The 17095-nt window shown below is 40.2% G+C and overlaps 2 protein-coding genes across 2 annotated transcripts; both read left to right on the forward strand.

The window, feature by feature from the left end:
* Window positions 1–1635: 1635 nt before the first annotated feature.
* On the forward strand, window positions 1636–4386 carry CGCA056_v012415 (uncharacterized protein; the record flags this gene model as incomplete). Its single annotated transcript, XM_037327659.1, has 5 exons — window positions 1636–1917; window positions 1976–3115; window positions 3175–3591; window positions 3645–4031; window positions 4108–4386. The coding sequence occupies 5 exons, from the start codon at window positions 1636–1638 to the stop codon at window positions 4384–4386; spliced, it is 2505 nt and encodes an 834-aa protein (XP_037174582.1).
* A 9674-nt stretch (window positions 4387–14060) lies between these two features.
* Window positions 14061–15486, forward strand: sfh5 (Phosphatidylinositol transfer protein sfh5; the record flags this gene model as incomplete). The annotated part of the gene is made up of 2 exons (XM_037327660.1): window positions 14061–14722; window positions 14793–15486. The coding sequence occupies 2 exons, from the start codon at window positions 14061–14063 to the stop codon at window positions 15484–15486; spliced, it is 1356 nt and encodes a 451-aa protein (XP_037174581.1).
* Window positions 15487–17095: the final 1609 nt, after the last annotated feature.

Consider the following 17095-nt stretch of genomic DNA (forward strand, 5'->3'; position numbering starts at 1 on the left):
ATCGACAGGAACTCGTCAGAGGTAGCGGCGCAAGCCAATTCTTCATGGTCCTGAGCTTCTGCTGTCTTCAGGTTAATTCAGAAGCTTGGGACGGGTTTGGCTGCACCTGCCTTCCTGGTCCAAAGTTATTTGTGCCAGTATTCACTATGAATTCGCCAGCACAGATAGGAACAGTGAGATATCTTATTCCTAGTGAGCCACGAGTCCGTCGTGGTCGTTCCTTCCGTCTTCTGGAGAACCTCTGGGTATCTGGTTTTCATCCTCGCTTAGGACCTCCCAGTCAGCAACCCTCATTCACTACCGAGCAACCAGGAGACCAACCTCACAGCAACTTTATCGCCCTGCACGGTCCTTCGCCTCCCGTCGTTTCTTTTCACTCCTCTCTACCTTGTCGGAACAACCGCTTTTGTCCTTTCGCAACTGGCACACCCCTACCTTCACCTCTGTCATCACCATCACCATCACCTTCACCACCACTACTCAGTGTGTTTGGCCACGATTTGGCCAGCCCGCCAGCGGGATCAAATCTACCTTCTCGGTGGACTTTCTTTTGGCCTTCACAAAATTTGGTTTTCGGTCGCAACTCTGGTAAGACTCGCTCTTCTGATCCCCGCCTTCCTTTTCAGTCTCGTTCGTCTGCAACGATGTGTGTGGCCTTGACGAGCAACTTTTCTCTTCCATGCAATTTTCACTTTCTCCCCTCCTCACCTTCTCACCTCCTTCCTGTTTCAGACCCCCTCCTGACTTCGTTCTAAAGAAACTACTTGCGGTCACTGAGTGTCAACAACTCCTTGCTCCCACCCCCCCAAAAACAATCAGCTCATTCCTTTCCCACCGACCACAACCTCCCACACTTGGATTGGTAGGTGACTTCTTTTTCTTTCGAAACTTCTTCCTTCCTCTTTGGTCTCTTGCCTTTTGTTTTTGTTTTCACCCGGCACGTTCGGTTTTCCTGCCTCGACCCAAAACAGCGAGAACCCAAACTCGTACTTCTTCCTCATTCACACCTACCACGCCCCTTCGCAGCCCACCAAAACACACCCTTCTTTCACAATCTTGCTCTCAAAACAGTTTCTGGTTGTATTATATACCTAGGAAACTGTCTGAGCCGGCCGCGCGAAGGAAGACGTTGCGTCATCACGCCGTCTCTGTGCTTGCCCTGAACTTGCGCCTCGCAAAAGTCGTCCCTCACATGTAAGAATCCATCCTAACACGGATACCTTTTTTTCCAATTTATTTTTGCACTGGCAAAATTGTCGTATCAATCAGATCCGAGGAAGGAGCACTGGGTTTGTCTTGCTCTTGCCTCTTTTCTTCACTTTCGTCTGTCGTCCTCTCGGCAACCGAGCACCTGTCACTCTCATTCACCAAGAGAATTTTCTTCTGCCCACATTGCAATCTTTTCTCTCTGTCTTTTATTTTTCGACCCTCCCTTCGACACTTCTTACCAACTCAACTTCCTTCCCCTCTGTTTGCCCTTTCCCTTCTTCGCTTCACCAATCCTGTCGCTAACCTTGCTCACCCAGAACACCTACTGTTCTCCCTCTCCTTGCCGACCTCTGCTCTTCATCCGCCTCTCCATCCTTACTTGTCAGCCTTATTCTTTCGCCCGAGATTATCTGGCTGTCGCTTATCATGGCTGTCCCCAAATTTGCCGGCATAGGCAAGGTGGATCAGAAGAAGATGCGCAAGCAGATGCGCGAGATGGCCCGCCAGGGGGCCTTCAAGGTCACCGATCTGCCTCAGACTGTCTCTGAGGAGTGCGAGGCCGTCGATGAGTCTGGTGGTGTACGTCTCAATGGTATATCATTCACTGCCCATTCGGACAAGTTCCAAGACAAGGCCTCGTCGGACCTGAACCCTGCGTCCACCCCTTGGCTTCCTAACGGATCCAAGGCCGACAACAACGACAAGAAGGTATGTAACAACTCCAGTCTTCACGACCAGAGATCGCCATGACTTACAAACAGAACAGGTCAACGGCCAAGTCTCTCGCAACCAGTCCTTCAACGGAATGACGAGCGGCTCTCACTCGGGTGCAACTTATCAGGATGGCGAGATCGACGAGGACCAGGACAAGCCCGACATTGTCAGTCAGGTCTCCTCTCCTGCTACTACAATCTTGCCTCCAGCTGTGTACAACAACAGCCAGATCATGTCCGGCTTGCAGTTCGCCCCCGGCCACTGGGCTGCTCCCCAGCAGAACGATCCTGTCTCTACCAGCAGTGTAGCCACTGGTGGACACCTCAGCGGCAGCGCTTCAATGGGCAATCTCCTTTACCACACCCCCACCCGCCAGAACAATGCTCTGGGTGTTCATCTCTCTCATGGAGGTAACCGAGCTACTCTCGACACGGTTGTCTCTAGCCCAGTTGGCAATGATACCCCCACAACGTCCAACCTTGGCTTGATGACCGAGCCGCGCAACTTTGCTCCCCGTGTGACCGACAACTTTGCTCATCTTGGCATGCCGCCCAAGTTCACTTTGAAGAGTGCGGACGGTAACCCCACGACCCCTGCCGACTCTCACGATCCCTTCGCTGCCCAAGCCAGCCAAGGCGGCCCTGTTCAGATGCCTCTTTTTGGCTCTCAATACAACGCTACGCAGATGTTCATGAATGGCCAGGCCTCCTTTGGCACCCCTACTGGCGAGACTCTCAACTTTGACAACCTCCCTCATGATGACCAGTCAGCCAGAACCATGGGACCCAGCCCCCAGCCTTCTGTCAACAACGGAGGCCACACTCAGAATGCTCAGGTCCACAATGTTCAGAATGTGCCTCTTCAGCATATCCTCGACAATGGCAACGTCACGACGCCGCAGGGATCGACTCAGTCCTACACTAGCCAGGGCGAATTGGTTCCATACCAAGTGGGTTATCCGCCGCGAAATGTCGCGCCTCAGACTGTCGTGACGCCCTACCTGGCCCCTCCCGAGGCGCCTCCTACCAATTACATTCGCAGCCAGCGGTCTCCTCAGCTCAACCGTTTGACGGGTACACCCACAGGTCTCCCCTCCGTCGAGACAGCTCTGAACCATGTCAACTTCCCGTTCATCGAGCCAGCCAATCGCCCGGGCAACTCTGTGGTTCGAGGTGTTGTCAAGATTGGTAACGTACGTTGGCCTCAAGACTTACTGTAACATCTTATGCCACGGATACTGATCAGCTATAGATTCCCTTTGTGACCAACCGTTCCGAGATCATTGCTGTTCTCGGCCGCAACTCCCGCATCCTCAACGATACTGAGGAGCCCGTTCACATCATCATGGAGCGTGTCACTGGCAAGACCACTGATGCTTACGTCGAGTTCCACACTCTGGAGGATGCCACCAAGGCCGTTGAAAAGCATCAGCAGAACCTCAGTCGCGGCAGAGTTACTCGCATCGGTCAGCGCCCCGTCGAGATTGAGCTCTCGAGCCAGTCTGCTCTCATGAAGGACCTGTTCCCTTCCTCTCGCGGTGTCTTCTGGAACGGATGCAACCCTCAGGTGCTTCCGGACAACGCTCAGGAGCCTTGGGAGAACTTCAAGGGTTTTGTCTCGAACGAGGAGATGACCATGCTCGTCAAGCACGTCGAGGTGCCTCACCGCGTAAGTCTGTCCCATCCTAATTGCCTAAACGGTACACTAACACACCGTGTCAGTCCCCCTTCTCCAAGGAGTGCCCTCAGCGTCCTTTCGAGTGCCTTATTAGCACCTTGACCAAGTTCCCTTGGCACATGAAGACGCACATTACTGTGCAGCAGCGCCATGCCATGCACAAGGCCACATGCGACCTGCTTCGCATCCTGGTCAGTAGCATCCGGGATCACCGTGACGAGGTCAATTTGACCCAGCGTCTCCTGAAGCGCGTGGTTGCTGCAGCGATGCGCTGTGAGGGCTTCTCGGCCACCCAGAAGGACGACGTCGCCTACCTGGTTGACATGGAGGAGATGGAGCAGAGATCTTTCGGACAGCCGCGTTTTGCCGAGAGCTGGCGCCACCTCTATGTGCTTGTACCCAAGAACGGCGTTCCCCTGGACGTGATCGAGGTAAGCTTCCCCCACCCCGAGCTGGATAAGATTTCGTGAAACTTGAGGGTCCAGAGCTAACCGCTTGTGTCTCCAGTGGTACATTTCTGTCATTCGCGACGAGACCAATCGATTCCTAGAGTCGCAGCCGTTCCAGGAGAAGTGCCAGACCCGCGCTGTCGGCGACGCCACGGATGGCTACTTTGGCTACTTCTGGCGCGAGCTGAACCACCCCGTGGGCCCGGTCTTTGACACTATGACTCTGGCTCAGCTGGCCTCTCATGAGTATCAGACGATGGAGTCGATCATTCGTCGTGCTTTGATCACTGCTGACGTCCACCACCGTTCGGCGCTGCCTGGCATTGCTGCCCACTGAAGGAGTACGCGTTCATCGAGAAGATAACCCAGCGACAACGGCGAAACTTGATTAGGGGGGCCGCTGCTTTCTGACTGGAAGAAGCTTGACGCGTTGCACTTTCTGCTCTTGGTACTTGCAATTTTGCGTTTTTGACTCTCGTATACATACACATACGTCGGGTCAGCTTTTCTTTTCGCTGCAGTTTGCATCCATACAGGTCGTTTTCTTGGGCCCGTTCGTCTTTTTTTGCGCTTTGGACGAGTCAAGGATAGGGCAGAAGGTTGCCAAAGAATTACGGGCTGAATTTGGTTTGTCTCAGGCTGAAGCTCACAGGAACAATGGGTGTTTTCTGGGTTTCCTTTCATCACAGGCGGGGGATTGCTTCGGATTGACTTTTTTTGAGGTAGACTTGGGGGTTCGAGACAGGCTGATCTCTATACCCGCTCAATGAGAATCCTACGGTAGTTTCTTGCGTCCTTTAGTTCGGTTGCCCCTTGAGTTCCTTTGTTTGAAACGAGAGTGCCACGGCATCTAGCCCGTAAGTTTAAGTGGCGTCGCGACGGCGTGGGTGGCAGAGCGAGAGGTGGGCAGTATTGGTGGTGGTAATGGTGAGGTTGAAGTTGGCGAGTGGAGTGCCGTAGTCGCGCAGTGTTGGTGGCACGCCTAGCGGCCCAGTCAGATGCGGCTACGGGCCACCGGGGTGGGGGACGTGGAGGGGGGGAGGTACCCGTGGACATGCTCTGGCTGCAGGAACCAGCGCGGCATCAGGACGGCATCGGCCGGCAGCTGCAGGTTGAGAGTGCAGGGCCGGACAGGACAGGGCCAGAAAGGGACGTGATAGGGCGACGCTCAGTGGGAATGGAATTTGGAGGGTTCCATAGGTTCCCCTAACAGGGCGTTCTACCGGCCCGCCACGGTGGTTTTTGGACGTGTAGCGTGCGTGCCCAGGCGTTGTTTGACGGGCTGCCCTGGCGAGCGGGAATTGAAGGGGCACGGGCCAGAGGCGGGGCTCGTTTGCGGTCTGGGGCCACTAAGACGACGATGGACCGTCACAAGGAAGCAGGAGCCCCTGAAATATTCCATGCAGGCTGGCTGCAGGTTGGCGACGACAGGACAGTGGAAGCAGTACAACAACAAAGTGTGATGGGCCGGATGGGCTCCGGCATGGCTCATTACGGAGGGCGGGGCGGATGGAATATTGGCAATGGAAGGGTGTTGGGAACTTGGTAAATGGCGACGGGGTGAGTTTGATGAGTTGAGGAAGAAGTAAGGCAAGTTGCCGGTATTTCTCCGATGTTCGGTTTGATCAGTTCAGTGCACCGAGAGCAAAGGAAATCTTGTGGAAGCCGTACATAATTGCCCAGACGATTGATTATGCCGAACAGCCAACACAGACTTCCGGGGTAACATCGATCAATGACTAGCCAGGCAACGTGGTACGTATGTCCAGTACCTTAACTAAGGTAAGGTAGGTATATCGTTGTTCCATTAGCCCAGTTACCCACCTCAGGCGCAGAATACGAATGGGCCACGCTCCGCGGCGCGCCCCTATTGTGGCTAGTGAGGCGTATATCTCTAACGACTAGCGAAACGCTAACTAGGCGGTTAAAATAGAGGCTTCTAATTAGCTTAGATTAGCTAGAGGATTAACTAAGGTTTTACTAAGTTATTAAATAGTTTAAAAACTCTTTAAATTTAAATAACTTAAAGCTTAATAGCTAGTTTTTTTTCAATTTTAATTAAAATACTATTATATTATACCAAGGAGCGGCGTTTCTCTCCTGCTACTAAATCCTTTTAGAAGAAAGAAAAATAATATTTTTTTAACTATTAAGAATTTAATTAAGTTAATTTAATTATATTAATTAGAAGTAATAATAACTATTAAATACTACTTTAACTATTATATTAAAAGCTAATTAGGCTAGTTAATTTATTATATTATAAGTGATAATATTATTTAGACTAAATATATTAAATATATACTTAAGGTTATATAAAAATCTAATACTTATAATATTATATACTTTTAGAAAATTATAAAATTTATAATTAAATCTATATAGAGAAGACTTTATATTATATTTTATATTAAGATATATTATATTAATAACTTATTCATATTATTCATTGTTTATTAAATATTAGTTTTTAGTTCTTAGTTTTTAATTATTAGTTATAAACTATGAAAGAATAACTATTAAGTTTATTACTCTAGCTTTTAGAAATTATATATTAGTTATAATGTGTTACTTTTTTAGTATTAATTACTAATTATTAGATATTAGTTAATAATTATTAGTTAATAAGTATGAATTATTAGCTTTAAATAATTATATATACATATAACTATATATTAGTTAATAATTACTATTTACTAGACTTATTCTCTTTATTATTCTTTATTAAGCTTTAAGTAATAAATATTATTTATTAGTTATGAGCTATTAAGCGTTTTTTAATATTTATAAACTTCTATTTATTAGTCATTTTATATTAAGTATTAAGTATCAGTTATTAGTTATTAAATATTAAATATTGAATATTAAATATAAACTATTAGTTATTAACTATGAAGTTTTAATACTTAATTATTCTATATTTATTCTTAACTCTTTTTAATTACTAAATTATTAAACTTTTAATATAATTATTTACTATTAACTATTAACTATTAACTATTAACTATTAACTATTAACTATTAACTATTAACTATTAACTATTAACTATTAACTATTAACTATTAACTATTAACTATTAACTATTAACTATTAACTATTAACTATTAACTATTAACTATTAACTATTAACTATTAACTATTAACTATTAACTATTAACTATTAACTATTAACTATTAACTATTAACTATTAACTATTAACTATTAACTATTAACTATTAACTATTAACTATTAACTATTAACTATTAACTATTAACTATTAATTAAACTAATTAGCTAATGAAATAAATTAAGCTTTTTAGGCTAGCTCAGCTAGTTAAGCTAGCTAAGCTAGCCTTATTATATACATAGAGCCCCTATAAAGCTCTAGCTAGCTAATAAGGCCTTGAGCCTTATAATATAAGCTAATAGATCTAGAAGTTCTTTCTCCTACTTTATAGAAGCTTTAGCTAATATATTTAAAGGTTTTTTCCTCTACCTTATAAGAGCTTTAACTAATATATTTAGAGGTTCTTTTATAGCTAATTAGTTTTACTTAATTAAAATGAGGTCTAAAGATAGTAGATTAAAAGTTATATAAGTAGTTAAATATAACCTTTCTTCTAAAAAGCATAATTTTAAATAACTATAAGTAAATATAATATATTAATTAATAGCTTAATTAGTTTTAATATTACTTAACTCCTTATAGTTTAGTTTTTTTTTCTATTTTTTCTATTTAATTAGTTTCTATTTTATTAATAAGATAGTCTGACATACTTCTCAATTTAAAGTGAATATAATATTATATTTACATAGTAATAAGTTATATATATTTTATAATATATCTAACTATATAGATTTACTCTTAATTTATAACATGTACTTAGTTAGTATAAATAGGTATTATAATAAGCTTAATAGTATATTACTAGTTAGATTAATTATTTTAATATTATTAATATATTTAAGAATAGTAGTAGCTTAATTTAATAATAATAATACTTAATATTAACTTTATATATATTATTATATTTAATAACTTTAAAACTTTTTTAAGGGATTATTATTTTATTAAGTATAGTTAACGCTATTAATAGTAGTAATAAAGCTTTAGTAACTTTAATAGTAGCTTTAAACTTAAAATAAGAGATATTAAATTTAGTAAATATATTATTAGTTTTTTTAATGATATAAAGATAGCTTTTAGCCTTAACTTATAGAGAGTTAAGTAAAAGTAAGCTAATAGCAATAATTATAAACTTAAGAGGCTTTTATAGCTAGAACTAATAAGAATAAACTTTTTAAAATAGTATTTATTAATATAAGTATTATTTATAATACTAGAGGATATAATAGTAGAACAAGCTATATATTTTATTTATAAATAGAGCTTATAACTATATTTTAGAAGTTAAATAAAGCTAGTTTTATTTATAATAAGTAGCTTAACTAGCTTATTACTTAGATTTTCAAGTACTTTATAGCCAATATAATATCTAATTTTATTAACTAATTTATTAAAGTTATTTAGCGCTATATTTTAGTATACATTATTATTAAGTTTATAGTTATAACGCAGCCCCCCTATAAAAAGACTATAGTAAAATTCATCTTATATATAGGCATAATTCTAGAAATACTATATAAGCATTTTAACTTATACTTTCTACTAATTAAGAAAAATAGTATAGAAACCTTGTATATTCCTGTTAGTAAGTAAACTTTTATATAAAGTTAAATGTACGCTCTAGCTAAATAGACTAGTAGAATAATAATAATATTAGCTATATAGCATAAAGCTAGTAGTACTATATATAGTAGAGCTAATTATATTAAAGCTAAAGAGGTTATTAAGGCTTTTATAGCTTAGCTAATAATAGCTTTATTAAACCTTTTAATAAGGTATTATAAATACTACTAAATAGAGATAACTTTTTAACTAAAGAGGTTATTATAAGAAGGTCTTATAGCTAGAAGTATAAAAAGCTTTACTACTATATATAAAGCCTTATACTTATCCTTTTTCTTTTTCTTTACTTTTAAACCTATATTAATGGTTAACACAGGTATAAGCGCATTCAGGGGCGTGGTATATGCGCCTATATAGTATAAGGTTATAGATGTGGTAATGTTATGATAAAAGGTAATAATTCTGAGCATTTATGAGCATTTAATTGTATAGATAAGAATAAGGGAACAGATGTATTGTGATGAGTCTGGTTGTTGTTGTTCGCAGGTTGCATCCTCTAGTAGGGAAAAGTGAGGGGAAAGATAACCTAAAACGTAACCTGCTAAACTGCTAATTACATAAGGTGCTTACGTAACTGTACGTATTACATAATCAATGTCATAGTTATAAGTTATAATAAATCAAGTATTTTTATATAAGGGTTTATACCTTAAACTTTATTAGTTTATTTTATATAGAGTATTAAAGTAAGTTTAGCGTTATTATTATTCTTATATTATTATTATTATTATAAAAGAATGTTATATGTTAACAGCAATATATTATTAAAGTAGCTATAACTAGAACTTTTATAAATGCTTTTAGAGGAAACCCTCTTTATATTATAATTAAAGTAACAGATAATAGCTTTATATACCTCTATATAGAGGCTATATATTTTTCTAGTTATCTTAAGGAGTAGCCCTTCTTTATATAAGCTTTCTATAATAATAAAGCAGAGGTAGCTTAAGTTTAAGCTTAGTAAGGCTTAAAAATTAATAAGTATATTTTATACTAAATAGAGAGAGTATTACTAATAATACTATAGCTACTATAAAGGCGTTAGCTAACCTAATTAAATAAGAAAACTATAATAATAGTAATAACTTACTTCTAAAGAAGCTACTATAATAGATAATAAAATAGTAATAGAAATAATATTTAATAATAGTATAAGTAATATATAACAGAGAGAATAGGTTAATAGTTTAGTAGTTAGTAATTAAGTAATTATAAACTATGTTATTACTAAAGTAAAGTTAAAGATTATGAGGTTATTAACTAATATATATATATAAGTATAGCTGAGGTTAAGAGAGGTAGTTAGAGATTATAATTATATAACTAAAGGCTATATATATTATTAAGAGGCATAGAGTTAAGAGGTTTATTGCTCTAAGTAGGTAAAAATCATAGTAAATAGCTAGAGGCTATATATATTATTATAGTAGTATAAAGTTTTATTTTATTTACACTAAAATATAGCTAGCTTTTTAAAGATATTTTTAAGGTTATTAATATAGCTATAAATCTAACGCTTAAGAGACGTATAAAATAACTTGATAATTAATATTATAATATAGCTAAAATAAGTAATCTAATTAGTTTAATATACTACTAGCTTTTTAAATTAAAGATAATCTATATAGAGAGAGTATAGTTAACTATAATATTGAAGTAGTTAGTATTCTTAAAAGTAGCCTTTTATTAGTTATATATATTTAGTATATTAAAGTATAATAAGTTGTTTTAGTTTTTAATAAATTAAGTAAACTGTAAGTAATATATAAATATATTATTAATATTCTTTATAGTATAAAAGAAGTAATACTTTATTTTTATAAGAATATTATATTAATATATTAGTAGTAAAAGAGGTATAATATATTATAAAAAGTAAGGCTAGTATTAAGCGTTTTAATTGAAGTAAATGTATAATTAATATAAATAACTTATAAATATTTAATATTATAGTCTTTAAATAAGTTACTCAAAGTATTAACTACTTATTTATTATTATACGTTTTTTTACTAAATAGGAAATAAAAAGCTATTTAGAAAGTATTACTATTATTAATAGTACTATAAATATTAAAAAGTAGTATATTAAAGTAGTTAGTTTTATATTTTAAATCTATTAATACGATATTAAAGCAGTATTTAAAGTAAATAATTACTCTATATAGCGCTATAAAAAGAGTAGTAATATGGTTTTTAAAGTTCTATTTATAGTAATATTAATATTAAGAGGAGTTTTATAGTTAGTTAAAAAGCTATTTAATTAATATATAGCTAATAAGTTTTATATAGTAATAACGCGCTAAAATATTTATTATATCATAATAGCTAATAATATTAAATTTAAAGCTTTTAATATATAATAATATAAATGTTTAAATAGGTTAAATACTATATTAGCAGTCTGGTCAACCTATATAAGTAGGTATCGCAGTTCACTCTATACTTTTTTTCACAGTACTAAAACTTAATAGTAGCACTTTGACTTATACTTAATCTTAATAAAGTAAACAAATAAATCTCAGTATAACTAGTTATTAATATTTAGCTTAACTTATCCCTAGTAGAAAAAGGTAAGTAAGTAGGCAGTAAAGCAGTAAAAGATACTAATAAAAGCGTTATTTATAATATTATAAAGATATTATCTATAATATAATGAGAGGTTAATAATAGCTTAAATCTATACTTAAGGGTATAAACTTAATAATATAACTTTTTATGTAGTCTAAAAAGTTCTTATAGTTATAGTAAAAAAACTTAACTATTTAAATAAAGCCTTAAACTTATTCCTTATATCCTCCTATATATATAGTAACTGTAATAACTTTCTTATTTTTCTTATTTCTTATAACTCTATATGAGCTAAATAAAGCTATACTAGATAACTTAATCTATAAAACTAACGTTAATAAAATTAAGAACTCTAAATATAGCGACTTTCTCTTTACTAAGAAGAAAACTCTCCTTAAATTCGCTTAGAAGTACTTACTTAAGATAGCTAACGAGAGCGATATATTAGAGTTATATAGCCTTAAGATTAATATAGATATAGTTAAAGTTATTAATAACGATCTTAATACTTATAATTACTTCACAGGCTTCCTCGAGATAACTAAAGCAGCCTAATTAGTTAGTAAGTTAGAAAGGGCGAATATGTTAAGAGTATAGCTAACGGCGGCAGGGCTATTGAGACTACGCGGCAGGGCGGAAGATATTATCTAGGCGTAGACGTCTGAACAGCAGAGGAGACTTTAACGGAAGACGGGCGTGGATCGAATATAGCGTAGGAGATAAAGGAGACTGATAGAGATAGAGGCGGCTAGAGGAAGACAGTTGAGGCTTATGATGATGTTTGAAGTTGGAGGAGCGTGGAGGCGAAGAAGATGTCTAAGTCTACAGTCATGTAACCTGAAGGTCGTTAGCAGAGGGCGAGGGGACCAGTCTAGCTTTCGCAGTCAATACCAGTCAAATTTCATAATATAAGGCCAGCGGCCTAGGTTTAATACTATAGTTCTAAAGATATATAATTTGAGAAGTAGCTACTTTAAAAAGAGGTTTATATAACTTATAATAAGAAGTAGTACTAAAGAATTTATAGTAATAATAGTTATAGTATTTAATTTAATGAAGTTATTTTTCTATTATATATGTAAAATAGTTATTATTAATAGAGTTATACTAAATAACTACTTATTATAAGTAAGTAAAAGTATAAAAAGAGATTTTTTGCTATTTTAATATATAAATAATCTTTTACTATTTATTAATTTAAACACAATTATAATAAGGTATATAAATATACTAAAAGATAATCTTATACTTATTACTATACCATTTAATATACATAACTTATATTTAGAAGTTATTAATAAAACTAATAATAAATAAAGTATTTTTAGCTACTTCTCCTAAGAAATATCTTTTATTAAAAATAAAGTTATAGTAAAGTATATTTCTATAGTTATTATAATTAATAGTATGAATATAAATAGGATTAAAATTAATAATAATAGTGATAATATTATTATTACTACTATTTTTATTAATAGTAGAGAAGTTAAAAAGGATAAAATTAGTAGTAATAATACTAATGCTAGAAGTATATATTTTAAGTTCTTTTTTTTTTAAACTTAATATATTTTTATAATAATATAGTAATAACTTTAAAATTAGTTAGTAGTAGTAATAATAAAGTTAGATTAATAGGATGTACATAATAGTACTAAAAATTAGTAGTAAGTAGGGTAGAAGGCTAGTATTAGAGTCTAGGTAAAATTAAGCCATAATGGGGGCGCGCCGCGGAGCGTGGCCTATACGGATAAGTCTAAGGCAAGGCGGCTGTTGATGAGCAACGGTAAACACAAGTTAGAGCAAAAGCACAGAGAGACGAGCAGCAGAAGTCGGCTTGTCAGCGAACAAGGAAGCAGATGTCCGGACTAGAGTGCTAGGTAAGGACAGAGGCCCCAAAGCAAGCACCGTCGAAACAGAAGGCGCGAATCACTCTCAGGAAAAGGGGGTCCATCCCCACTCCACTCTCCCGAGCTGCACGGTGCAAGCTTGAGCAGGAGCAGTTTGGGATTGGACAGATGGAAGCACTGATTGGATCAAGGTGGATTGGCACCCTCGAGTTCCCCGGAAGCAACGCACGGGGCACTCGGCGGTTCGATAAGGTACGAAGTAAGGAAGGCAGGTATCTGAGGTGAAGGAGCAATGGATGTGAAGTAACAGACCGGGCAGACAGTGTACCTGCCTATGCCACCCATACCTGTCACTTCTTTTGTTGCGGGCTGCTCATGCTGCTACGGGTGCTGTCGTATCAACTGTAGCCTGGGAAGTCATGTAGAATGGGATCAAGAGCAGAGACAGAGTAGGTAAGGTACCTTGCCTTACGGTAGCAAGGTCCCATGCCGACGTGATGATCGTGGTGGTGGTGTGGTTTGTTTGTTGCTGCCACTTTCCGTGCGTTTCCTTCATTAATAGTACTTACCCAAGCTATTCCGCACCTCCTGCCTCCGCCGCCCTGTTATTACCCAAACCCTTTTTTTTTTCCCCAAAGGAAGAGGGAGAAAAAAAAAAAGACACCCCAACGCGCACTCACTCAGCACACGGCACACACCTCAGGCAGCTTAACGCGACTTGCAGGAAGAGGGGCGGTAAACCTTTTTTATTTTTAATTTTAATTTCTTTCCGTCCTTGTACAAAAATACAGCCAGGAGTTGTCACTCGGTTTACACACGCGCACACACTATACAGATCACATTCTCACGGATTTTTCTGTCGCCATGTCTGCTCAACCTGCAAACGACACGCCTGCTGCCGCGGCGGCTCCTGCTGCTGCTCCCGCAGCGGCTGCTGACGCTCCTGTTGCTGCTGCTGCCGGTGCTTCTGCTCCTGCTGCCGATGTTGCTGCTGCGGCTCCCACCGCTCCCGCAGTCGCCGCTGCCCCTGAGGCCCAGCAGCAGAAGACTGAGGACGCTGCTCCTGCTCCGGCCTCCCAGGCTACCGAGACGAAGCCAGAGGAGAAGAAGGAGGAGAAGCCCGCTGCTGCTGCTGCTGAGAAGCCTGCTGAGGAAAAGAAGACTTCTCTTGCCTCATTGTTTGAGAAGCTTCCCGGCATTCTCGAGGCCGCTAAGCACAAGGAGATGTGGGGTGTCCAGCTCTCTGACAACACTCACGTCCCGACCACTGTTGTCCTCCAGAAGTTCTTGCGCGCCAACGACGATGATGTCGCCAAAGCCGCTGACCAGCTGCAGAAGGCTCTTGAGTGGCGCCGCGATACTAACCCCGGCAAGCTTCTCGACGATGTTTCTTTCGACAAGAAGAAGTTCGATGAGCTCGGTTATGTGACCACCCACAAGGACACCGAGGGCAAGGAGATCATCATCACTTGGAACATCTACGGCGCTGTCAAGGACAAGCAGGCTACCTTTGGCAACGTTGATGAGTGAGTATTGGTCCCATCATATAAGATTCTGATCTCGCCGAGAAAACATCTTAGCTCACCGATTTTGTAGATTCATCAAGTGGCGTGCTGCTCTCATGGAGCTCAGTGTTCGCAAGCTGGGCTTGGACAAGGTCCAGACCCCCATTCCCGAGGGTGGCGAGGACCCCTACCAGATGATCCAGGTCCACGACTACCTCAACGTTAGCTTCTTGCGCATGGACCCCGCCGTCAAGAATGCCTCTTCCCAGACCATCAAGATCTTTGCCATGGCTTACCCGGAGCTGCTCAACCACAAGTACTTCGTCAACATTCCTGCCCTGATGGGTTGGGTCTTCAAGGCCATGAAGGTGTTCCTTGCGCCCAAGACTGTTGCCAAGTTCCACCCTCTTGGCTACGGATCTGAGTTGGGCAACGAGCTCCCTGCTCTGAAGCAGTCTCTCCCCAAGGACTACGGCGGCAGCGGCGAGAGCATCAAGACCACCGGCCAGACCGTGAAGCTTGCTGATGCCGCAGCTCCTGTTGCCCCCGCCACCGAGACCAAGGCTGCTGAGACTCCTGCCCCCGCTGCCCCTGCCGCTCCTCAGCCGGAGAAGGCCGCCGAGGCTGCCCCCGCGGCCTCTGAGCCTGTCAAGGCGGAAGCTCCCAAGGAGGAGGCTCCCAAGGCAGAGGGCTCCGAGGTCCCCAATGTCGCCGACCTCAGCATCAAGGACGATGCTGAGGCCAAGGAGGCTGGCAAGGAGGAGGCTAAGCCCACCGCTGCCTAAACGGCGGCCTGTCTTCGTTTCCTTTCTTTGTATTCACTTCCTCCGGCTTGACTTTGGGATCGTTGTGGGTTGATTTGCGGTACAAGGAGATTTGGTGGCCTCGCGGAGGTCGAGGAGATGGATACCGCCGTTAGACAGACTGGATTCGCCTTTTCCCGGCTTGGGGTTGGTCTGTGTTTCTCCTTGCGTTCATGCCATAATACCCATCTTGTGTGTGTTCGTGGCGTTTTCCGAAATTCGTTTTCGATTGGAACAGAGATCCTCAGACAGACAGAACTCTTTTAATAGGAACAATCAAACCATGTGATTTACACTCTTTTTCTCCCCTTGTCATTTCAAGGTTTTTATTTTATGGCCCTGCCTGACTCGGTGATTTGTCTGCCGTCTGAAACAGATTGGTGAAGACGCACATTGGTCTTTTTTTGATGGACTTGCTATGTTTAGGCAGACTGTGTGCGATCGAGGTCACAGTGCTGGTGGTGCGCACCCACCTCGTCGACCCGCCCAGGGGGCATCGCCTGAAATCTGACATCCGGAGGTTTGGGTGCCATCGCTATCATTGGCACGACTTCGTCATGTTAGATTCATGGCAGCTTCAACTAGCTGGTTCGATTTATATTGCGGACACGGTCTTCTGAGCAGATGCGAATTGAACCAGCGTGATTCACATATCCATCTCATCACCGGATGGCGTGCTTCTTCGCTTGGGGCATGGCTTAAGGCGGCGTCCGTTTCTGCTGGAGATCACCTGTTTTGACTATGTTCTGCCGTCGTCATCTCTATCTAGTACTATCGCCGCTATCTCTACTTTTATTGACGTCCTTCAGCCTCGAGAATATGTACCTCGAACACGGAAAATATTGTCGCATATGCGCAGTAACGAAGGGCGGTCTGTTCTACTGCCACTGGGTACCCGAGCACTCAGCTAGCTTGCAGGGGCAACGATTCAAATACTGCTGCAAGCCGAGCGAAGCTACCTTGAATCCTATGTCAGATATGATCTCGCCCTCGAGAGTTCGCGCAGGCAACTCTCGTTCGGTAGTAACAATACTGACCTCTCATCTCCCCCATGAGTTTTACCTATATCAAAATATCGAGAATAAGAAAAACAATTGAGAGACGCCTATGTCCTCTGTGCTTGCGGTACTAGATTTTCCATATCCGAGGCGTAGATACTCGGTAAAAGTAGGAATATCGACGATAGTAAAGACGGCCATAGTAGAAATGCAAGAGACGTCACGGGATGTGCAGTCGCCAAAGCACAGCCGATAACAGGTCGTCTCACTATTAAGTCAATGGGCGATAGATAGTGCTTCGTCATGAAGTTGAAACAAGTTTGAGGTCAACATCTCTTGTTGTCCTCATATCCCGTTGAGTCTGCGGTCGAGATGTGCTAATGTGCTGAGTTATTTGACTTCACTCCGCCAGTGGCATTTTGGTGCGAAATCCCACGTCTTGGAGGTCTTACAGCATGCACTCCTTTCATCACTTCGGCCTGTTTTCACCACATGGGTTGTTTGAGGATTCTAACTGCAACTCACTTTTTCAAACTCTTTCCTCATACATGGAATTGAGTCGATGTAGGCAGTTCTCACGGAGCAATCCGTGG

The sequence above is a fragment of the Colletotrichum aenigma genome (assembly GCF_013390185.1).
Source record: "Colletotrichum aenigma strain Cg56 chromosome Unknown KSG_Cg56_contig08, whole genome shotgun sequence".
Lineage (NCBI taxonomy): Eukaryota > Fungi > Ascomycota > Sordariomycetes > Glomerellales > Glomerellaceae > Colletotrichum > Colletotrichum aenigma.